The sequence below is a fragment of the Gouania willdenowi genome, chromosome 8, assembly GCF_900634775.1.
Source record: "Gouania willdenowi chromosome 8, fGouWil2.1, whole genome shotgun sequence".
Classification (NCBI taxonomy): domain Eukaryota; kingdom Metazoa; phylum Chordata; class Actinopteri; order Blenniiformes; family Gobiesocidae; genus Gouania; species Gouania willdenowi.
In genome coordinates, this window is record NC_041051.1 from 7,920,414 (window position 1) to 7,945,953 (window position 25,540).

The 25,540-nt window shown below is 39.0% G+C and overlaps 1 protein-coding gene across 1 annotated transcript in view; it reads right to left on the reverse strand.

Moving 5' to 3' along the window:
- LOC114468638 (Na(+)/H(+) exchange regulatory cofactor NHE-RF2) overlaps positions 1-25,540 on the reverse strand; it is an 84,634-nt gene that overhangs the window by 10,358 nt on the left and 48,736 nt on the right. Inside the window, exon 3 of the mRNA XM_028455655.1 lies at positions 14,208-14,423. Within this exon, the coding sequence (XP_028311456.1) occupies positions 14,208-14,423 (216 nt within the window). The remainder of the gene's footprint in view (positions 1-14,207; positions 14,424-25,540) is intronic.

Genomic DNA, 25,540 nt, shown 5'->3' on the forward strand with positions numbered 1-25,540 from the left:
TTTTTCAGTCATTTTGTGTGCTTTGAGTCATTTAGTGCAGTAGTTCTCATACTTTTTTGACCCAAGTACCCCCTTGCTCTTATTTCTGAATCCAAGTCCCCCCTTCGTCCGACGACAACATTTTGATCAGAATTCTATAAAAAAAGAAACCAAAAAAACAAAACAACAGTTTTATTTGTAATGCATTTTAGATTTGATGCCAAACCTCAAAGTGCTACAGGATTAAAACAATACAACACAACAAGACTGACAGTGTATTTTCTGTTCATGTTCTAATGAAGATCATTTTCATCATCATTATTATGATTATAATTTTTTGCTAAAAATAAGCATTAGAAAACCCCATATTTTTTATGTTTTCTTTGTTAATATTCCACTTTCTTTCTCTCTCAAGTACCCCCTGTAGTGCCATCGCACAACCCTAAGGATCAGTGACGTGCCGTGACCACTAGGGTTGGGTGGGCACGTTGCAAATCGAGACCACCAATGACAATTTCTTATGTTTCTGCTGGCAATTGGTAATTCAATTCAATTCAACTTTATTTGTATAAAACAATTTACAACAAAGTCATCTTGATGCGCTTATCAAAATATAAAATTCATAATAGGAAAGAAAAAACCCAACAAGATCCACATGAACAAGCATTTAGCCATCTAACAAAATCAACATCATAAACACCATTAAAGAAACAAAAACAATTATTATATATAGACCCCATACTCTCCCAACAAGATATACATCATGAAACGACAGCACATCTGTTGTTTGTGTTTCAAACACAGAAACACGGAGAAAATTACAACAACAACAACTCAGAACAGCCTCAGGGAGGAGCATCCACAGAGTCAATCCTTTACCATTCACTGTGAATAGTATGAAACACGTTCTGACCTTACCTTTGCTGAAGCTCTGGTAACTCAGGTGTTGGTCTTCAATCTTTTAAAAGCTGTTGTTTTTCCTCAAAACAAAGTTTCTCTATCGTCTCTAGCGCTGTCATCCTACCTGTAGTTTTATCCCGCCCACTAGCTAGAGAACGTAGCAGCAGCGGTCACGTGATATCAATTCACTAATGTACTGTGAACTTACGTATAGCATTTAGCATAGCACGGTTACGTCCAAAGGCAGCGTAGAGAGCTGCCTTTGTACGTAAATGGTTGTCATCTCGGGGAACTGACTGCACATGCGCAAACGCATTAAAACACGCTATGGGAACAGAGGCAGAGCAGCAATGTGCTTTTTGGAGGGGATGTGGCCTCCTCCTGCCTTACAGCGGAGTGAGACTGCAGCCGTTCCAGGAAATAGTGATGTTTAGTAATTTGGGCTATGAAAAGCACAAAATGCGGACACTTTCAGACTTATAGGGACTGTAAGCTATTGGAAATGGAAAAATGAATAATTTATAATTATATTATAATTAAAACAAATAATAATATAATAATATTCAATATTATTATATTAATATTATAATAAAAATCAAAATATCAATTCACCCTTGGGTAGGCACTGCCTACCTTGCCTACCCTGACTGCACGTCACTGCTAAGGATATACATAATAACATATGAGAAACACTGATTTAGTGCATATACTGTACATCGGGGCCGCACACAATTAGACTGAGGGCCACATGTGGCCCCCAGCCTGCGAGTTGCCTATGTCTGGAGTAGAGTGTAATGGAAGAAGTGAACATGTACTCCTTTTTACTTCCACAACAGCAATGATTGGTAAATCAACAGATTATCACAGTCTACACTCTGGGGGCCAATTAATAGCAACAAAGCGACTTCTTATTCCTCATGAGATAAATGCTCAGGGAAACCAATAAATAGTCCAACTCAAACAAGCCATTCAGATGAAAATATGAATTATAGCTTGTAAACATGCTTTCAGGGGAAAACACATGTTTGACCAACTGAGAGAATCTTTTTTTCTTTCCTAAAGATGAACACAAAAAGACATTTGTGAGCTAAGGGCAGCTCTCTTTCAATGCACAATATAAAACCCAGTGTAATAATAAAGCATTAGCTTTACATTAGAACTCCATTCACAGTGAATCAAAGCCTGTTGGAGTATATTAAAGAACTGTGTGTACTCTGAGAGCAGAGGTTTAGTTTTTATTTACAATAACATATTCATATGGCACCAACTAGGCCTCGACAATATTGAGTTTTCTATTTTAACGATATCGAAGATTACAATATCGTCTATATCGATTTATTTTATCGTTTGTTTTGTATTGAAATACTTGTTTTATGAGTTGCTGCTTTCACTGCTACTTTGAACAGCATGAAAAGCTGCAGAACTCACTCACACATGCTGTCCTTTATAGGAGATAAAGACAAAAGTGGCACATATTGTGCAGCTGTTTGTTAAAAAATGTGCCTGTGTGTCATTTTGCTTCAGGAAGTTCAACCTAGAATTGTCTTTCTAGTGAGACTTTATTGAGTTAAAAAAAAAAAAAAAAAATACACATATATATATATATATATATATATATATAGACTTCGGAATGTCACAATATTTTGCTGCAATTGATATAAAAAACGACTTCACATCTAAAGTAGGGATGTCCGATACAACTTTTTCACTAAAGATCCGATACCGATATTGCAACCTTGAGTATTGGCTGATACCGATATGGATCCGACACGATAACAGCACAAATCATACATACTTTTATTAATTATTTTGTAGTGTAGAATGTTAGAAAAGGCTCGATCAAGTGATGTTACTCAAACAGAGAACAATAGTCAACAACAAAACTGACCCATTTATTGTTAACCAATTGGTTACATACATTTAAACCTTCAACATAAAATCTGAACATGTCACAATAATTCCTGGAACTACACACAAGTGCTATCATGATGGAATAAACACTATTTTATTTTAAGGATATGCTTTTGTACAAAAACATTAACTGTGATAAACAACTGAACAAGCCATACTACACAGTTCATATACAGATTATTCTAAAAATAGAAAAAAAACAGCTGGACATATCACAGTGTGTTTTGATATGACACTAGTCTCTAACAATTACCAAATGTTTTTTTTATCACAGTTGACACAAAAAAAAAGAATTAGTGTTTAAATATGTTGTTGTTGAGCAGATAAGTAGTTATTAAAGTTAACAAAATTAAGTCGAGAGAACAAATAACATTACGTTTTACTATTAGTGGAGAAAAAAAGAGGTTAATACCGTACACCTGCCTGGTTAATGTTGGGTCACATGTGCATGGCAACAAGCAGATAGACAACACTGTGACACCTGTGATCCATCTGCCTGAGAGAGAACCTGGCATGTATGGGCTTGAACTACTGAAACCCAGAGGGAGCATTAGAGGAAGAGAGAGCCATAATTAAAAAAATAAATAAATAAACCAATCACAGGCAGGCACACATTAGTTTAGTTCTACATCTTGTTTAATTTGGGATACTCAAATCATTCAAGAATCATCTGGAAGCTGCATACAGTATGTAATAAAAAGCACTTTAAATGCACCCCTGTGGAGGACGCTACGTTTAACAAACTGTGATGTACAGTATGTGATAACTCAACGAAGTGCATCATTCAACTGGTTTGATGAAGTTAAAGGCATCTGATGGGACCATTTTTTATTCTAGTTTTAGATTTATTTGTGACAAGGGTGTTACGGCTGGTGCTTCCTGGCCTCTAAGCCTGCCCTGCCTCTTCTCTCCTAACACACCTGGCTCACATCAGTAATCAGGTAGGAGAGGGAGGAGGAGCTTATAAAGGGCTGAGAGGACCAGCAGCAGACATGTGGGGAGAGTTCTTCAGCTTCCTACTGGACATTTTTTGTAAGTTTGTTATTTGAGTTTGGACTGGAGATTTCTGGTAGTCCTGTTTTCGTGTTCCGTATGTTTTTGTAGTTTAGAGGGTGGACGCTGACACGACGGCCCTGTATAGGGTTGGCCCCATGTCCTCCCTACTTTTGTTTAGTTTGGCCAGGGTCTCCAGTCCTTTTTAGTTTGTTCTGTTGGTACTTTTATAATTTTGTTAATAAATACTTTTGATAATCGTTGTTTTCTGTGTGGCGTCTTGTTTATGTTGCGGCCCCTCAAGCCTTGACATGACATCCTAGAGGGGGTCGTAACAAGAGACAATGCACATTAATAGACCAATATGTAAATGTACCAGATAGTAGCCACGGACTAGTTTCTATCTGTAGTCCCTGGCATGTTCATGTAGTGCACAACAGAAATTACATTTAAAAAAACAAACCTACAAAAAAAAAAACAAACCTACATTTAAAAAAACAAAAAACCTCAAAAAAACAAACCTACATAAAAAACAAAAAAAAAACCTACATTAAAAAAACCCAAAAAAAACAAATCTACATAAAGAAACAAAAAACAAACCTACATTAAAAAAAAAACAAACCTACATTTAAAGGGGACATATCATGCTAAATCCACTTTTTTTGCCCTTAAATGCATTTTGATGTATATTTAGATTGTTTAGAAGCACAGAAAAGTTCAAATTAATCTCTTCAGGTGCTCCGTAGATATCTTTATATTCTGTTTTGGTCATATTTTTCAATCTGTTTCGATTTTTCGATTCTCTATTACGTTTTTTGAACAATAACGTCAGCGGAACTGCCAAATTAGGACATGGACTCCAGGCCCAACACTTAGAGCAATCCGCCATTTTTATTTCTCGCTTTTATTTTGTAGTCCAAGCTCAAGGATGCCGAAGTTACGAGAGGAGAAATCAAAATGTTGGGTTGTTGGATGTAGTAACCCACACGCTTCATTACACCGTCTCCCAGCATCAGAACCTTTTCAAAGTGCCTGGTTGAGTTTTATTTTCCACGGAAATGTACCCACATCTGTGGGTAAGGTCATTTTTGTGTGTGTGAAGCACTTCAAGGATGACTGCTTCTGCAACCTCCACCAGTATAAAGAAGGATTTGCCGAAAGACTTTGTCTGATTGAGGGTTCAATTCCTTCTATCTTTGGAGATGACAAACAGAGCACTTTGGTAAGCTGTAAATAACGCTAAAAAGTGTGATGATAAGACGTCCCTGTCATTGTTTTGTTAGCATTAGCAGTTCCACCATCTTCATATGTTAGCGCTGTGTGCTCGTTTTAGATCCTTGATGATATGGCCTACGTGATTTAATTTAAGTCTAAAGTTTTCATTAGTCATGTCATTTTGCCGTTTTTGTCTCAGAAAAGACTGTATTAAAATGCATTTCGTGACGTTAGCTTGGCGCTAGCGTTTGCGCGGCGCTTGTGTTAGCTCACTTGTTAGGGTTCTGCAGGTTCATCATCTTCATTTTCATCTCGCTCCGCTGGGTCCGACTCTGGCTCGAACATGTAAGGCTGGATGGACAAGTCTTCTGTTGTTGACATTTTGTAAATAACGTGTGAATAAACATTTTCTGCGTCGCTACATAGCCATATCTCTTCTATCAAACTACAAAAATGGCCGAGCAGGGTGGGGTTGAACCTGGAGAGGGGGCGGGGTATGAAGTGTCTCATTTGCATTTAAAGAGGCCACACCAAAACCAGTTGCTCTCAGAAGCACATCAGAAAAGGGTAGAAAAGGGGTCTGGGGAGCTACAATAATGAGGAATTCAGACCCAAGCATTGCAGTTCCACTTTATATAGACCATAACTGTATGATTTATATGTAAAAAGGAAGGATTTAAAACCATGATATGTCCCCTTTAAAAAAACAAAACAAACAAAAAAAAAAAACAGACAACACCAAAATCAGACAGCATGGACAATAAATTACAAAGGCTAGACCAGACATAAAGTGACCATTACAGCTTAAGTGCATAAGGCAGATGATAAAATGCTTTAGTGCTAAAGTTCAAACGTGCTAATATTTTGAAACTGCACTTCACCCTTAGCCTGGTTGGTTAATGCTAAAAATATTGCACATCACCCTTGGCCTGGTTAGATGTTAGTTTAAGTGCTACAGTAATATTATTGCACATAGCCCTATGGTTAGCATAATTAGATGTGTTAATGTATATTATTATTGCGTCGAGAGAGAGAAAAAACCTAAAAAAACCTATGTACAGTATGTAATATTGCACAAAATATGCATACATAGCTGTATGTAAGTATGTATGCATAGATATATTTATTTATGATAAGGCATGGTCACAAAGACTTTCCTGCTTTAAAGTTTAAAGTCTTCCTTGTTCAGCTGAAGGCATGTGTTGGTCTGTAGTTTGGGGCGACCATGGCTCAGTGGTAGAGTCCAATAAATGAAGGGTTGTGGGATCAAATCTCAAGTCATTGTCCTTGTGTCCTTACGCAAGGCACACCATGGCAGCCTCACCTATGTCAGTCTGCCCTTGGGCAGCTGTGGCTACAATAGTAGCTTACCACCAGTGAAAGAATAATGCACATCAATGTAAAGCCTTTGAGTGTTTATGAAAAAGTGTTATATATAATCCAAAGCATTATAATTATGTAGTAAGATGCTAATAGTAGCATCAAAAGGCTGTGCCCAACTGTATTTTCAATATTAATATATTTCCTGGTATGTGCAATGTCAAAATCCCTCCACTGAAATGTTACTGGTTTTCTAACAAATAACGTCATAATAAGAAATAATGTTGAGTCACCCTAATCAATCTCTATACACAACACAACATGCACAACAGTAGCATCACATTATACTTTCAGCACAACCAAAATAGTTGACTCCTGCTGACTCTCCCCCATTCCTTCTATTGTCCCACCCTAACTCCCTCTTCCCTGTTCCTTTCCCCTTCATCAAGGTATTAGTGACAACATTAAATTATTCAGCTTTAGACCTATCCTCTAAAGGGAAATCATGCAATGGGTTGCATATTGCTTTAACCAACATTCATTGAGGTGGATTCACTAAGAGCTGTAATAAAAGGTGGTAAACCAGTTGCGTCCCTAAATCCTTTGGTGACGCAGTTTCCTCTCTTGCTGCGAGGAATTCACTAAGACTGCAGCAAAGACTAGCACATGTGCAGAAGTGGTGGAGACCACCCTATTTAAGTGAGCGTTTTGCTCGTTCAATGTGGAGACGTGAGTGCACAGAAGCACAAAATGACATTTGAGGATACAGATGCACTTCTGTCTGCTGCACAAACATTTACTAATGTAAAAAAAATGTTTTTGTTTCCTATTGATCTGTTGAAGCCATTGATCTGAGTTACTACAGCAACACAGTCAGTCAACCAGTCAGCACCATTTGAAAATGATCTACTGACCATCACCCAGCAAATCTGACCTCCTGAGTAGCGCTGTGTCACCACACTCTCATATGTGAACATTGTGCCATTATCACTGCATAAATTACGCATCTAATCAGCTGATTCTGGCCTGATGCTCCTTCTATCAATGCGATGCCAGAGTTTGACGGTCAAAACATCACTGAAGCGGTGCGTCCATAGCGCACGCAGCATCCTCTCTCTACCGCAGCCACACCGGACTCCACACACGCACCGCCACAGGTGTGCAGATTTTTCTCTCCCTCACACACACTTTACTCTGCATTTTCTCATTCAGTGGGTGGTAATATTGACTATTGTTTTATTTAAATTCCTTTCTTATAATAGAAATATTAACTGGAGCATTTTTTTCCATCTCCACTGTGTTTTATGTCAACATTTGCTGAAACTCATCTCTGCGTGTGTGTTTGCACCTACTTGCCAGTCGTACTATTTTCCTCTACAAAAACAATCACCGCGAACAGTTCCAGATTTAATGAATTGCATTCCGCCCACTGCATTCATTTATTTGCATTTTCCTCTCCCATTTTTTTGTGCTCCTTATGATATCGACCTACTTTACATATTCATCAGAGGGAAACGCACTAAATGAGTTAAGGACGCATTATGACGCACAGAAGACGCGCAGTCCTGATTTCCTGGGGTTTGTACTCCTTATTAGCGTGACGTTATTAGTGACGTTTGCACATGTTTTAATATCCCTAAACCTTTAGTGAATCTGCCCCATTGAGTGATGGTTGGCAATACTCAATAATGGTTGAGTTAAAAAAAATAACTGTAAAAAAAAAAGCCCATTAGGAACATTGTTTGTGTTTCAGACACCAAGGGCCTGTACTATGTAGCTGGATAATTATATCCTGGATTTATCTCCGGTAACATGCTTCACCTAACCAAACATTCTCTGTCAGAGAGCACCTGTCCTACGAAGCAGGATATCAACACGTTCACTCAAGCGAAGGAATTTCAGACTGCAGACTGAAAGGGGGCAGGGATTGCAGTGTCAGACCAATCACAATTGCGGAGAGTATAGAGCAACTTACGTCACAATTGAGGAATAATTCTTTAGAAATATGAATAATTAAAATCCATCATTCAGACCAAAAACAACACTGTTGCTGCAGAAAAAGCAGAAAGGAAGAAACGCAGGAAGGAAGCTGCTGACACAGTTAATGCATAAAAGTGTAAGAATATACAATAATAATCCATGGGATGATAAACGAACAGCGCTCTGATCAGTTTCTCTTTATTACATCACAGACGTGTTTCTATTCAGTGTAGTATGTTCCTGCTGATGTGACTGTGTCACTATAGCGTATGAATGATTTACTTCATTAGTCCATAATACACAGAGTGTCTCTCCACAGGCTTCATCAGTGACTGTAGATCAGTCCATCAGATATAAATCTAGATCTTTCCTAAAATATGTCATCAGCAGTGTTGGAACGTTACTTTAAAAAAGTAATTAGTTATAGTTACTCACTACTTGTTCTAAAAACTAACTGAGTTATTAACTGAATTACTCTATAATAAAAGTAACTCATTACCAAGGAAAGTAACTATTTGTGTTACTGTTAAAAAAAAAGAAGATGCTACAGTATATGTTAAATAATTCAGATTTTTAGATGCGTGTGTTGTTGTGAGGTGCTTCATTAAATTTGAGTTGCTTACAACGGATGTGGACAAAGTCTTCTCTCCTGGATATAATGAACACTTCACAAGTACGTTCTTGTTTTTAACCACAATTAATTTAAAATAGTGTTTGTATCGTCACCTTAAAAATAACAACTTTTCATCAGACTGCTCCACACTCACCATCTCTGCTGCTTCATCAAATCTGTAGTGTGTGTGTGTGTGTGTGTGTGTGCTGGCACAGAGTAAAAATACTAGCTCTGATTGGCTACATGAAACATGACGCCGCCTTAGCCAATCATAATCTCTCACCTTGTTTCTAACCCACCTCCTCACTACAGCTGAGTAAGAAGCCGGGGATGCTTTCAGAAAACAGTTTATTCAATCACTGCATGTAACCCACCGCATTTAGCGTTGAGTAACGATAACGGCGTTGTAACGGCACAAAAAGTAATTAGTTAGATAACCTCGTTACTGAAAAAAAAAACACTGTTACATAACGCCGTTACTTTAAACGTCGTTATTCCAAACACTGGTCATCAGTAAATGAATGGATTTCATTTATCCATTAATAATCTTCCTTTCCTAAACACAACTGTCAGATCTGCACCAACCAGGATCTAATAACAATGGGCAGGTCGTTTTACAAGAGAACTGATTGGTCAGGAGGCGGGACTTTAGTACTCGCTCAGATCTGATCCACTTCCTAACCTGGTCTTGACCATAGATGTTCAGCCTAAGTTACCATGGTGATTTAGCATGAATGTAGTGTGTGAGTGAGTGTTGGTGGTGGTCGGAGGTCCCGATGGTTCAATATGGCAGCCTCGCTTCCGTCAGCCGGCCCCAGGGCAGCTGTGGCTACAATAGTAGCTTACCACTACTAAGTGTGGAGTGAAAGAATGATGCCTTCATTCTGTAAAGCGCTTTGAGTGTCTATGATAAAGTGTCATATAAAATCCAATGCATTATTATTAGCGCAGTAAGAAGTTAACCAGTGTCACAATACAGGACACACTGAATAAATCCAGGAAGTTAGTGCAATAAAAGGAAAACCAGCTTTGTAGTACAGGCCTTTAATGTTGAATATTTGTGATGCTAAGAGTTAATGATTTTATTTTGGTGTAAAAGTTTATCAAACCAAAGACATTTTGTCAAAAACCTAAAACTTCTTTTCTAGAACAGCGATTCTCAACTGGTGGGTCGGGACCCAAACGTGGGTCGCAGACCTGTACTGGGTGGGTCGCGGACAGCTGGTAAAAAACAATAAATGTATACTTAATATCTCTCATGTTGGACTTGTCTTTTATTTTGAAAGAAACTTTTCTTTTGACAGGCATGCTGTGAAATGCATGTTACACAGGAAAATATATGTGTTTTCAACAGCTATTTAAAAAAAAAAAAAAATTGGTTGGTAGAATTCTAAAAAAAAACTGGGTCACGATTTAATGACTGTGGTAAAATGTGGGTCCCAGGGTGAGACCAGTTGAGAACCCCTGTTCTAGAATATCTGACTCTTCGCCCAATCAAAAGAAGCTGGAATATAAAGTATATTGTTTGTATGTGTTGTGTATGGGGTTAAGTGCTTAACACACTTGTGTCTGATCCCGTTGACAAACTAACAAGTGAGTGTGAAGCACAGGCCTTTGAAGAGCACAGAGAGCCCTGCGTGTGGTTCTATTGAACGCAGCCTGACTGATGAAGCGTTCACTAGTGTCAGTGCTTCAGCCAAACATTAGCAGAAAGCTGAGCTCTCACCATGCTCTTTACAAGCTCTGCTGCTGATACACTGGAGCGTAATGGGGCGTAGTGGGAAAAAAAAAACAACGTAGGGAGACGGAAGGAGATCTGTCATGGTTGTTCACCTCTTACAAGCTGATGACAGATAGAACAAGTGCTGCCTAAATGCATGGCCTGAGATAGCCAGGAACACTCAACATTCACAAACATGACCAAGCTCACATTACTGAATGGAAGCACATTGAATTTATTAAACAGAGCAGTGTTTCTCAACTGATTGGACTTTGGGACGCAAAATCAAATGTAAGATTGAGCTGCTATCCAAATCAAGGAAAACAATTCAATTATCACAAACAGCACATTGTAAATATGGTGCACTCAGACAGTTCTATATTCAAGTACCTCCTTTTGTCGGACCAAAATTTTGCTCAGAATACTGTGAAAAAACTACTATACAGCAAAATGATGGAATTAATTCACATTTTAAAGGACCTCATTTTGTAAAAAAGTGGAAATAATAGTTTGTGTCATTTCATGAACATGAACTGTATTTTCAGTTCATGTTCAAATCAAGATAATTTCTATCATCATCTTCATCAGAATCAGAATCAGAATCAACTTTATTGGCCAGGGGTGAATGAATACACACGAGGAATGTCTTTTGGTGACCTGTGCTCTCTCAGGTAGTATAACATTAAATAATAACAATCAACTAGAATAAAGAAAAATAAATAAAATAAATAAAAAAAAATTAAAAAAAAGAAGTATAAACATGAATATAAGAGTAGTTAGACTAATATGTGCAAACTAAATAAAAATAACAAGATAATAATAATAGTAATAATAATAATAATAATGAAATAAAATAAAAATACAATAATAATAATAAGATAATAGTGCAGTAGTGCATTGATGAGTAGTGCAGGTGAACATTTAAATGAAAAAATTATGTCCATGAACATTTCGCAGTGACAGGTTGTTCCAGGGTTGATATGTTTAGTTCCAGGTTATTTCACAGTAACAGAAACAGGTCTAATATTCATTATTATGAATATAATCTTTAACTAAAAATCAATAATATAAAACCCCATATTTTTAATGCTTTCATTTGTTAATTTCTCTCTGAAGTACCCCCTAGCCGGGGTTGAGGCCATTTATAATTGTAATCACGTAATTGATCTTTAATTACAATCATGACATAATTATAACTGTAACTGTAACTGAAAACAATCTGTTGCTGTTGTAATCATAATCAAATTGTAATTGAGTCCTAATAATTGACTTCATAATTTTAATTGGCATGGAAATTCTATAAAAACTGTCAATTACAATGCAATTAAATCCAAATCTGGGGAACCATGTTACAGTTTGATGCCTTACACATACTTAGTTAATAATTATTAAAATATGTTTCATATATAGTTTCTCCACTACCTGTCACTTCTCTTAAGGATCATTTTACCATTGAAAACAAAATGTAAATCTTGGGGTACACTGACAGAAAAAAGGCTCAGACGCCTGCACCAAAAATATTTATACCAATATTTTAATTGATAAGGAAGCCAAACGAGTTAACGTAAAGATGAGAAACAAATTAGAGGATAGATATTTTTTTTAGTGTATTTTATGCTGATTTAAGACATGGGTCAAAACTGACCCGTTATCATTAGAGATGCTAACAGAAAGCTAACACAAAAGGAAGGTTACGTTTTATGGGCTTATTCATTAAAGGATCAGGAATTGTGATTAATTGTAACTAAACTTTAGTAATTGAGAATGTAATTGAAATTGACTTTCAAGGGAAAAATAATAATTGTAATTTAAATCATAATTGGAAAAAATGCCGGACATTGTAATTGTAATTGAGTTGTAATTGCACATTGATAATGAAAGATGTAATTGTAATTGAAAAATGTACTAACACTCACTCACTACATTCATACGAGGCAATGTGGGTAAAGTGCCTTGCCCAAGGACACAATGACTTGGCTAGAGTGGGATTCAAACCCCCAACCCTTCGGTTATTGGACGACCCACTCTACCACTGAGCCACAATCGCCCCTAATTGGCCCCTAATTGACCCCAACCCTGACCCCAGGCGTTATGACCCCATGTGGGGTCATTTGAAATGTCTAGTAATAATAAAATTTAAAAAAAAAAAAAAATAATTAAAATCATGCTTTTTAATTTAGATTTTTTTTTAAAAAACTGTATGTTCTTTTTTTTATTCATCTATGTTGCACAATTGAAAAATATCACAGAAGTAGAAGAGTATTTTTCTTTTTCAAATTAAAACACCACACACACTCTCAAACAACTGTATTCTATACTTTCACTTTCTCAAATATAAATCTAGTTAAAATAAAATGTAGTATAAAAATGAATATTGTCACTTTGTGCATTCATTCTGGCATCTCTGTATTTGTAACACATTTTAACAAACAGGGTCAAAAAACTAATTTTATAGGCAAAAAGTAATTTGTGATATAAAACAGAGGAGTCAGGACAAGAAAAAAAGTTGGGAACCACTGCTCTAGGGGTACACGTACCCCCATTTGAGAAATACTAGACAAGATATCATATGACAATATTAATATTTGGTTTGTTCGTCACAGAAGGACCAATAAAAACTGCACAGTAGGATCTATGATGTTTTTCTGTTTATTCTCCAGTGTGTGTGTGTGTGTGTGTGTGTGTGTGTGTGTGTGATCAACAGCCTGTGAAGTCAAAGGCCATGGGAATGAGACAAAAAACAGTTTTCTATGATGGTTATCTTTCCGCTACATTTATCATTATCATCAAAGGAGTTCATTACACTCCCATAATCCTTGTTACTGATTTCCCGATTCCTTTAAAGAGCTCAGTAAATCACATTTGACCTACAACATGGTTCATAACACTAGCTGTTTTTAATTGGTCTTATTCCATTTGTGAGATTGAGAGAAAAAAACATGAGGAAAAGCAGATACAACAGAAAAAGTCATTTGCCTTTAAAGCTTGTAAAGCTCTGATCACTGATCACAGATGGAAACACAGAGCCGAGCGCCACCTTTTGAACATTCATGTCAGCGTGTAAAATGATGACCAATGTGAACATTAATACAGGAATGGGAAATGTATCACAGTCTTTTCAAAGCAATAGGGAGAAATGTGTGTGGGCTCATTCCCTTTGGTTTAGAACGCTTCATCACCTATTAGCATTAAAAAAAAACGTAAAATGAATGTTTATTTTTTCTTAAATCCTTTCAGTGACAAAAACTACATTAATAAAAAAAAACCCTAGTTTCGTCACACGGGACGTCAAATAGTGCTGATGACTAAATTCTGACTAAAGGTAAGTTGCGTTTTAGTCAAAAGACTATGACTAAAACTAAAAAAATAAAAAATAACAATGCAAAAATAAAAACTCCAAAAGTCTTGCTATTGATTAGCTACAAGCTAACTGCTACTTCTGCTACAAAAGCTAGGACGTTTATCATATGCTGAGTCATGAAAACATGACTAGAAGTTCATTGGGCTGGACTTTGTTTCCAAACATCGTCATGAAAACCTCTACGCAGACATAGAAACAGAAAAATCTCGACCTACCTCAATGAGCCGGTCTTGTGGTCGGAGTCCAGCGTTATCTGCGGGCGATCCAGGGTCGAGGGAGCGGATGTACTGTCCGGGTCGGGACCGTTCACTGTGGAGGTTGAAGCCATAGCCGGTGTCAGATCTCACCAGGTGGCACAGACGTGGAACCAGCTCGGACGGGTCAACCTGTGGCCGGGACTGGCACTGTGCTTCAGCCTGAGCAAGAGCCTCCTGTGGGGGGTTGAAGTAATAATTATTTATATTAGGAAACTACATTTTATGAGTGGAAAGTTCAAGCACAGATAGTATTGATAACAACTTCAGGGTTGTTACCAGGAACATTTCACAGTGTAGGGGGGTGGGGGGCAAATTTTGTGAAATAAAGCTAAAGTTCTTTTTTTTTAATCTTTGTTACTGCTTTACTTTAAAGCAAACAGTTATTTGTTGAATTGGTGAAGGTGATGATAAATACAAACACTGAATAGACAAGAAATACAATTTTATTCAAAAGACTGATTCGAAGGCGCGCTTTTCAAATTTCCAGTCATTATTTTTTATATTTTTCTATTGTTTAGGGTTAGAAAGCAGAAGATGCACACAGTAGAGATTTAATCAGGCCCAAATCTGTCTGACCCGAACAAAGCCGATGTCTCTGTAAAGAGTAACTAAACCCCAAACCCACTCTTTTCTACTGAATACATATGGATTTGGGTATTAAGTAGTGCTGTTTATTAATCCTAGTCCCACTCTTCACATTTTAGTAAAAGTATTTTAATTTTACGTATTTAGTTGTAAAATGTCAGCGTTACTGGCCACTAAGGGTTGGAATAATTTGAGGAAAAGTTTTTTTCAACAATTTGAGATTAAAGTGACTGCTATATCACGTGATATAAGAACTGGAAAACAGAGCTCTGCAAATATTGTTGATTTCAATTCAATTTTTGCATTTGGAGGTGTAGCCCTGATAAATAAATATGTATATATGTGAATAATATCTAAAATATTATTATATATTGATGATCATATTTATATAGGATTGACAGTATTATTTATACTTATACAGATTTATATTTATTAAATATAATAATAAACAAGTTGTATAAAGTATGTAAGTTCTAAGTTCAGTTGGGTGGTTTGGACGAGGATTCTCCGTTGCTAAAACTAATTTTTTTAAGCGTGTGACGTCCCTTCCTCCACTCTACTCACGCGAGTTTACGTTCAGCCAATCACGTAGCTCGGTCACCTATTTGCAAGCAGCTGTGTTTGTTCCCTGTCAGAGAGTGAGGGACACACACACGAAGCTGCTGCAACAGCCTTCACCACCTCAGGGATAAGAGCCATTTAATCCTGCTGCGCTTGAGGTTTAAAAAGGAATTGGCCAGGTTTCCCTGGTATGGGTACCAACTGATGGTGAGCTTGAAAGATTACTGCCCAGAACTGAAGGATCCAGTCCACAACTCAAGTGATCTGGTAGGAGGTTGTTGCAGCCTTGTTCTTCCCCCCTCATTCACACTGCTTTCGGACATGTGGAAGCGTATTAGGAGCGAACTAAAAGCTGTTGGCTTTTATGGACTATGTTGAGACGGTAGAAACTCTCTATCTAGTGGTGAGATACCACTGGCTACTTGGATGAACTCGTGGAAGGTTCCAAACATTGGATGTGGAACCACATTGGCACCATACTCATAGGAAAAAAAACTCAAGCCTGAGTGCACTTAAATACTGCAGCTGTAAATATTGTGTGTAAATGTTGGTTTTGTTGGGTCTGTAAATATTGTCAATATATATATATTATGAACTAAACTACTGTGTAATATTGCCTTATTTATTGTCCATTCCCTCCTTGAGTTGAATTTATCTTCTGAAATCTAGTCCGATACTACTAAACGTCTAAAATAAAATTACTACTGGTAATTAAAATCACACCACATATTACGACGTAAATGTTACATAAATGTGGTGAGCTAGCTAGGAGGGGTTGGTACAGTATTTAACGCACAATAATTTTTTTTTCCAAACATTCAAACTCAACCAGTTTCACAATGGACGTTTTTGAATCCCTTGAGATTAAGATATCTAACGCTGTTCTCATTAGTGGTGTCTCTGATGCTGATGATGAGGAAGTAGCAGAGTTCTTAGAACGTTATGGTGCTGTTAAACGTGTAGTTACAATAGACTCACCGGGCTCCGAATACCATAATATGTGGGTTGCAGAGTATGCCTCTGGTGCAGCTATGATGGCGTTAAATCCATTATTGCCGTTTGTTTTATCCACGCGTGAAGGAAATATTGGCAACATTAAAAATTTATCTGAAATTTACATGATGGATGCAGGAAGTTTAACAACTAAAACTTATTTAGATGATCTTAAACACGTAGCTAAAATGAGTGGAAAGAATTATGCTGAGGTGTTGACTCAGGTGATGGCCCAAATCAGCGAGTCCCTTTCTGAGCTTCATCCTGGAAACCCTGAAAGAGTTGAAGAATCTGATAACAAAGGAAGTTCAGAGTTACCTGAAATGGCTGCTGCTTCAACATCATCACAATCCACTGAGCCCACTGTAAGACCAAAAGTGCAAAGGTTCTCCAATCCTATCACCACTGCTGATATAAATCCACCAGAAATCCAACGCTATGTGGTAGAACATATTGTCAAAAGTGAGGATGCAGCAATTCACCCACGTTCATCTCACCGTCTGCGCACCTTTTCTGGAAAACTTCCACGGTTGCTGCATGAAGTTGACTATGATACATGGCGCTGTGGGGTGGATCAGATTCTAACTGAGTCAAATCTTTCTGAAATTCAGCAGTCCCGACTTATCCTGGATAGTTTACTGCCCCCTGCTGCGGATATAGTAAGACACTTAGGTCTCAACCAGTCTGCCAAAAGTCTCGTTGAACAGCTAGATTCTGCATATGGTACAGTGCAGGATGGGGAGGAGCTGTATGTGAAATTTATGGACACCTATCAAGACAGAGATGAAAAACCATCAATCTATCTTCAGCGACTACAAGTAGCATTAAGCCTTGCACTGAAAAGGGGGGGAATTCTAGAACGTGATTTGTCCAAGCATTTGTTAAATCAATTTTGCCGGGGTTGCTGGGATAATACTTTAATTTCAGAACTCCAGCTTAAACAAAAGAAACACAATCCTCCAGTATTTGCTGAGCTGTTGTTACTTCTTAGAACCGAAGAAGATAGAGAAGCTGTCAAAAGTCAGCGAATGAAACAGCACTTGGGCTCCACAAAACAAAAAGTTACTGCTCAAGCTCAATGTGCATATGCAGAAAATGAGAAGGGGATGTGTGCGTCATTTTCTACGCTGACCAAACAGCTGACTCAGCAAATGGCTGCTATGCAGAAGCAGCTAGATGCTCTAACTGCCAGTCACTTATATGGTCAACCCTCCAATCCGCCAAGCATGACTCAAACCACGACTTCGCGTGGGAAATCAACGGCTATGAGCACTTCAAGTCCAAAATCTGGGTTTTGTTTTCGCTGTGGGGAAGATGGCCATATTAAACCACAATGTGACAATGAGCCAAACTCTGCATTAGTGAGTTTAAAACGCAAGCAATTCAATGAGAAGAAACAAAGATGGCAAAGACAAAATACTAAATTCAAACAGTTAAACTAACTTCAGTTCCTGTTGAGGGACAAACTGGAACTGCATCGGACCTACACAGTCCCGCTATATCAAAAGAGACTGTTTGCAATGCCGAGTTAGGCTACTCCAGGCCTGAGGTACCAGCCAAGTTGCCTCAAGGTTTGGTGGGGTCAAAATGCTCAGCTGAAGTTGAAATTTTGGGTTTTAACTGTCATTGCCTTTTAGACACTGGATCCCAAGTAACAACTATACCTGTGTCTTTTTATAATCATTATCTTCAAGACCAACCAATCCATCATCTGAATGATCTTTTACAAGTTGAGGGAGCTGCAGGTCACGCTGTCCCTTACCTAGGTTATATTGAAATTACAATAAAGTTTCCAAAAGATTTTGTAGGAAATGCTATTGATATTTCTACTTTGGCCCTGGTAGTTCCAGATTCACGCCCTGACTCGTCCTCTACTGTGCTGATTGGAATGAATACGCTTGAACCCTTGTATGAGCAATATCAGAGCAGTGATCATTCAACATTCCAGCCCTGCACACATGGTTATCGAGCTGTGTTAAAAACATTGCAACTGACACATCAACAGGAAGACACTGGCGAGGGTTGGGTGGTGAGACTACTTAGTAAAGTCCCTGTGCAACCCTTGAGGGTTCAACAAAAAATCTCCCACACACACTGAGTCAGTCTGTTGTGTTACACCATCCTGCTTCAGCACTACCGGGCGGATTATGTGTCAAGAGTTGCTTAATTACACTCCCGGCTCGTAGCCCTTATAAAGTTCCAGTGGTCATAACCAATGATTCAGAACATGATGCTTTTATTTCACCATTTAGTGTGATAGCAGAACTTGAAACTTATCAATGCATTCTATCTGAACATAGTGTGAAAAACTCTAACATGGAGAAGTCTCGAGACACCGTGAACTTCAATTTTGGTGATTCTCCAATACCGCCTGAGTGGAAGGAGAGGGTCACCCAGAAACTGAATGCCATGCCTGAGGTTTTCTCTCAACATGATCTTGACTTTGGATGTACTAGCCAAGTCAAACATTCTATTGATTTACATGATCGTACGCCATTCAAACAACGTGCCCGGCCGATCCATCCTCAAGATATCGAAGCTGTACGTCAACATCTCCGTGAGCTTCTGGAGGCTGGGGTCATAAAGGAATCCAACTCTCCATTCTCATCTCCAATTGTAGTGGTGAGAAAGAAAAATGGCGATGTGAGGCTGTGTATCGACTATCGTAAACTGAATCTCCAAACAATAAAGGATGCTTATCCTTTACCCAGTTTAGAAGAGTCTTTTTCAGCCCTCACTGGTTCAAGATGGTTCTCGGTGCTCGATCTCAAATCTGGCTATTATCAAATTGAGATGAAGGAAGCCGATAAGCCAAAAACTGCTTTTGTTACCCCCCTAGGGTTCTGGGAATTTAACAGAATGCCTCAAGGGGTGACAAATGCGCCCAGTACTTTCCAGCGCTTAATGGAGAGATGTATGGGAGATCTTCATCTGCAAGAAGTCTTGGTGTTTATCGACGACCTCATCATCTTCTCAGATTCTCTGGAGGAGCATGAAAGAAGATTGCTCAGAGTACTAGATCGTTTAAAGACTTATGGTTTAAAACTTTCATCTGAAAAATGCAAATTTTTCCAAACTTCTGTCCGGTATCTCGGTCACATCGTGTCAGAAAGAGGAGTTGAAACAGATCCAGAAAAGATCGATGCCATTAAATCCTGGCCAATTCCACAAAAACTTAAAGAACTTCGGTCTTTTTTGGGGTTTGCTGGATATTATCGTCGTTTTATTGAAGATTATTCCAAGATTGCTAAACCATTAAACGATTTAACCAGAGGATATTCACCTGCATGCAAGTCAAAGACATCTGGGACCAAAAAACCAAGTTACAGCCCAAATCAGCCATTTGGGGAACGATGGAGTCCCAGTTGCCAGGTTGCATTTGAAACTCTGATAGAGAGACTTACCACTGCTCCAGTCCTGGGGTTTGCTGATCGATCCCAATCGTACATTCTCCACACAGATGCTAGTGTGACTGGATTAGGAGCTGCTTTATACCAAGAGCAAGAAGGAAAGCTGCGAGTTATAGCTTATGCTAGCCGTGGGCTGTCGCAAAGTGAGAGCCGATATCCAGCCCATAAACTTGAATTTCTGGCCCTAAAATGGAGTGTGGTTGAAAAATTTCAAGATTATTTGTATGGCGCAGAGTTTACAGTGGTTACTGACAGCAACCCGCTGACCTACATTCTTACTTCTGCTAAATTGGATGCTGCAGGATATCGCTGGTTGGCGGCTTTATCAACGTTTTCTTTCAGGCTACAGTACCGAGCTGGAAAACAGAATGTTGATGCTGACGCGCTCTCTCGGCGCCCTCATGCATGTTCCAGAGACGTACCAACTGAAGATCATGAGATCATTGAAGAGTTCATTTCCCATCACACAGCTGACACGGAGATGATCCCAGAAGATGTTGTGGATGCAATCTGCAAAAGTCACCTAGTTAGAGCTCTCAAGCCGGCGGATCCCAGCCAGATTGGTATCACCCTTGTTGAGTCCCTGACAATCGAAGCGGATGCCATTCCAGAGAATTACAGCTGTGAAGAGAATCCATTGCTGCCAGTCGTTCCTCCTCTCAATATTAAAGAAAAGCAATACGCTGATCCTTGTATCCGAGAGGTAATGCATCAGCTTAAGACGGGAGAAAAAGTCCCACCAACTGCAAGAGCTGAGTTGCCTGAACTTCCATTCTTACTTAGAGAATGGTCCAAACTGGATATAGTGGATGGAGTTTTGTATCGGCGAAGGAGGGAAAATGAAAGCACCTCGTATCAAGTCGTCCTTCCAGCAGAACTTCGGCCAGTTGTCCTGAAAAGTCTCCACGACGACATGGGCCATATGGGGATTGAACGTACACTCGACCTTGTCCGTACAAGATTTTATTGGCCCAAAATGGCTCTGCACGTGGAGCAGAAAGTTCAAACCTGTGGACGATGTGTGCGCCGAAAAGCTTTGCCAGAGAGAGCTGCCCCACTGGTAAACATCTCAACTTCACGACCACTTGAACTATTGTGTATGGATTTTTTAAGCCTTGAACCCGATTCCAGCAATACTCGAGACATCTTAGTCCTAACCGATCATTTTACCAAGTTCGCCCTTGCTTTCCCTACACCTAACCAAAAAGCAACAACAGTGGCTAAGTGTTTGTGGGAAAATTTTATCATCTACTACGGAATTCCGGAGCGAATTCACACTGATCAAGGACGAGACTTTGAATCAAAATTAATAAAAGAACTGTGTGAAGTTGCTGGCATTCAGAAGAGTCGTACTTCCCCTTACCATCCAAGAGGGAATCCAGTGGAGCGATTTAATAGGACCTTGCTGAGTATGTTGGGGACTCTAGAAAATAAACAAAAGTCACAATGGAAACAATATGTCAAACCATTGGTTCATGCCTACAATTGCACCAAGAATGAGGTTACAGGTTTTACTCCCTATGAACTCATGTTTGGCAGAACACCTCGGTTACCTGTTGACCTAGCATGTGGTCTGCCACTGCATGAAATCCAGCACAAAACTCACACTCAGTATGTGCAAGCTCTAAGATCCAGACTCAAAGACAGTTTTGACATTGCTGCTAAAAATGCTTCACACTCTGCAGAACGCAATAAAACCCATTTTGACAAACGTGTAGTGACATCAGCATTGGAAGCTGGAGATCGTGTTCTGGTCAGAAATGTTCGACTCCGAGGGAAGCATAAATTGTCAGACAAGTGGGAACAAGACATTTATGTTGTGCTTTATCAAGTAGGTGAGCTTCCTGTGTATAAAGTAAAACCAGAAACCGGGGACGGACCAGTCCGTACTCTACACAGGGATCTTCTCCTTCCTTGCAGGATTCTTCCGGTCAGTGCTGAAAACCTGCCCCCTGAAGAAAAAGACTTGGTCCGCAGACCAATAACTCGACAGCTAACTTCTAATTCTGACTCTTTTACTGACCATCTGATGGAAGAAGAAGATGCTGAAAGTGTGGTTTCCTTAAACATCAACCCACCGACAAGGTATTTCACGGTTGAAAGAATTGGAGACGTGTCTGTACCTAGTCCCAATGACCACACTAAGAATATTGAGCAAACTGAATTAAGTTCCCCTCTCAATGAAGCTCCAGCATCCATGGAGGAAATGAGGGATGAACGCACCGAATCGGAAGAGGCACTAGCCGAAGCCCCGTTGAGTCAGTCCATTGAAGAAGACCCACTAAAAGAATCCACCCCCCTAAACACTAACCCTGTGTCACCTGAGGACAACACCCTCAATTTAGTGGAGGATCCTATTCGACGCTCTAATCGTCGTAGAGCCCCACCTGTGAGGTTTCAGTACGCTACCGCGGGTAATCCCTTAATAAATGTAGTCCAGACATTACTGCATAGTTTGTCTGATGCGTTAAATATTCTCAATGTTGGAAATCATACCGTTCCATCTGTACATGAGGATTAGTTAACATGCGACGGGACGTGCATGGTTTAAGGCGGGGAGGGTGTAGCCCTGATAAATAAATATGTATATATGTGAATAATATCTAAAATATTATTATATATTGATGATCATATTTATATAGGATTGACAGTATTATTTATACTTATACAGATTTATATTTATTAAATATAATAATAAACAAGTTGTATAAAGTATGTAAGTTCTAAGTTCAGTTGGGTGGTTTGGACGAGGATTCTCCGTTGCTAAAACTAATTTTTTTAAGCGTGTGACGTCCCTTCCTCCACTCTACTCACGCGAGTTTACGTTCAGCCAATCACGTAGCTCGGTCACCTATTTGCAAGCAGCTGTGTTTGTTCCCTGTCAGAGAGTGAGGGACACACACACGAAGCTGCTGCAACAGCCTTCACCACCTCAGGGATAAGAGCCATTTAATCCTGCTGCGCTTGAGGTTTAAAAAGGAATTGGCCAGGTTTCCCTGGTATGGGTACCAACTGATGGTGAGCTTGAAAGATTACTGCCCAGAACTGAAGGATCCAGTCCACAACTCAAGTGATCTGGTAGGAGGTTGTTGCAGCCTTGTTCTTCCCCCCTCATTCACACTGCTTTCGGACATGTGGAAGCGTATTAGGAGCGAACTAAAAGCTGTTGGCTTTTATGGACTATGTTGAGACGGTAGAAACTCTCTATCTAGTGGTGAGATACCACTGGCTACTTGGATGAACTCGTGGAAGGTTCCAAACATTGGATGTGGAACCACATTGGCACCATACTCATAGGAAAAAAAAACTCAAGCCTGAGTGCACTTAAATACTGCAGCTGTAAATATTGTGTGTAAATGTTGGTTTTGTTGGGTCTGTAAATATTGTCAATATATATATATTATGAACTAAACTACTGTGTAATATTGCCTTATTTATTGTCCATTCCCTCCTTGAGTTGAATTTATCTTCTGAAATCTAGTCCGATACTACTAAACGTCTAAAATAAAATTACTACTGGTAATTAAAATCACACCACATATTACGACGTAAATGTTACAGAGGGATGATATATGAATTAGTTGGTCATTTACAAAATGTTCCGTGTTTTTTCTATCATTTTTACTTTCTCGAGCGGGGTGAATTTTGATGCTCTTAACGGCCAGATTTGGCCCCCGGGTCTTGTTTGACACATGACACGCTTTATGAGATAAAAGACCTCTTGTGAGAGGCCGTGAGGGTCCAACCACCAACTGTCTTGTTCTTTATTCCTTTTAAGTGAAAAGTGCTTTACAAATAAAGTTTTGTTGCTTGCACTTGTGCTGTGTGTGCGCATCATCACCCTAGCATGTGTCTGTGACTGAGCGGGAGATGAATTCAAAGTGAAGCGTGGCAGGACATCAGCGCAAATGGCAAAATTATTACCAATTTTTGTGTAATTTAGAGTAAATTTGTGAAATTCTTTGTGAGAATGAAAAATGACTGCATTCATGTGATATAAACAAAGGCAAAATGCAAGCCCCTAAAAATATTGTGGAGTTTCATTAAATTGGTGAATTTGTGATATTTACAACTGGATTATTTAGTGATTTACACAATAATTCATGTTTTCTCTGTAATTTTTACTTTCTCCTGCGGGCTGAATTGGATGCGAGTCTAAAGGGCCGGATTTGGCCCCCGGGCCTTGAGTTTGACATACGTATGTGCAATAACCCCTTCAGTGCCACTTACTTCAGATGAAATAGGTATAAATTGTTGACAAAATATGCATTAACAGTTTTTATAAAATTACGTCTTATTTGGGAGCGACGAGTCAAAATAAGAAGATGCAGAAGCCAGGCTGTAAGGCTTTATTACCCTAATGTAACATTGACAAAACAATGCAGCAAGTCTAAAATTTCAGTTGGAAAATGTATTTCTGATTGGACTTCGCAGCACATTTTCTTTAGTCGTGAAATAAATCTGTTCCATTTCCACTTTGTGTGAGTGAGAACATTAATTAAATCTGTATAATTATGCCTCGAGCCCTATGGTGCCGTCCCATAGACTTCCCTCCTACACACTCAGAAAAGAATGACATTGTGAGAGATGGCTCTTCTCTAACTCTGAGCTGTTATTACTGCTATTAGGAGTGAGCACTAATGGACGGCTAAGGTAGGTGTTTAGTGACCTGCAGGGGAACACGGTACTGTAGTCACACTAAGGACAAAAACCCTATTATGTCATTGGAAATGTCTGTTGTGAAGCTCACACCTCAGTCCACATTTGTGTCTGCAGCATGTGGGCATCGTCTCACATGTGCACATTGTAAGATTTAACACTAGCATTGTGGTAAAAATAACATCATCTTTTAGGATTTCAGTGATTGCTAAACAGCAAGACAAAGAAACAGTGAACATTTATAAATCCCGTTAGATTCAAATTTCGTGACTGGAAAAGAAGTGTTGGGTTGGGCAATAGGAGTGGATCTTCCATAGGGAGGAGAAAAATATTTAGATGTGGGAGGGACTGAAATTTAGATGCAGAGAGACAGTTAAGCATTTCAGAATACCAGGGGAAAATATTACAATCAAACAGAATGACTGTGAGTGAATAATAACCAAAATAACAAACAAGATGACAGACGTTTCCAGTAAGAGATGATGACGCAGACGTTGGCCGTGCAATTCCTAAAACATAAACATGGAGCTCCACATCTGGGAGTCATTATGTTGCAGAAATGCAAGTGTTTGTTAATCTGACCTCAGACTGCCACATGGTGCCTGTCTTCACCCCACCAATCACCCTTTGGGGCCTACGCTCTTTAACCTCATGTCTTTGACATACATGCATCTGAACACTTTAGTATGTATGATTCTTTTGAAATATGAAAAAATACCTAACTAGTCTTTTACTATGGTCTACTGCTGGTGGTCATTCATATACATTAATGTATATAAGTGCCGCCTTCATCCTATAGACCCTTAAAGAAATAGAAACGGTCGCTGAGTGCGCCCAGCCAATAGGCTTCAACTTCCTGTTTTTGAGTCTGACAATCAAAGTGAATGTGGAACAGTGCACGGAAACAAGGCCGCGCATCACAACAGCAAACAGGTAAATACGATTTTGGCTCTTACCTGACCCATAGACCTATATTAATGCTACCCTATGCAACCTTGTTATGTTCCGCGATGCGCGTGCAAAAAAGTAGAGGTGTGGCTTCTGGTAGATTGGCAGAGGCAGTGGGAGGAAGTGGAGCTGTAG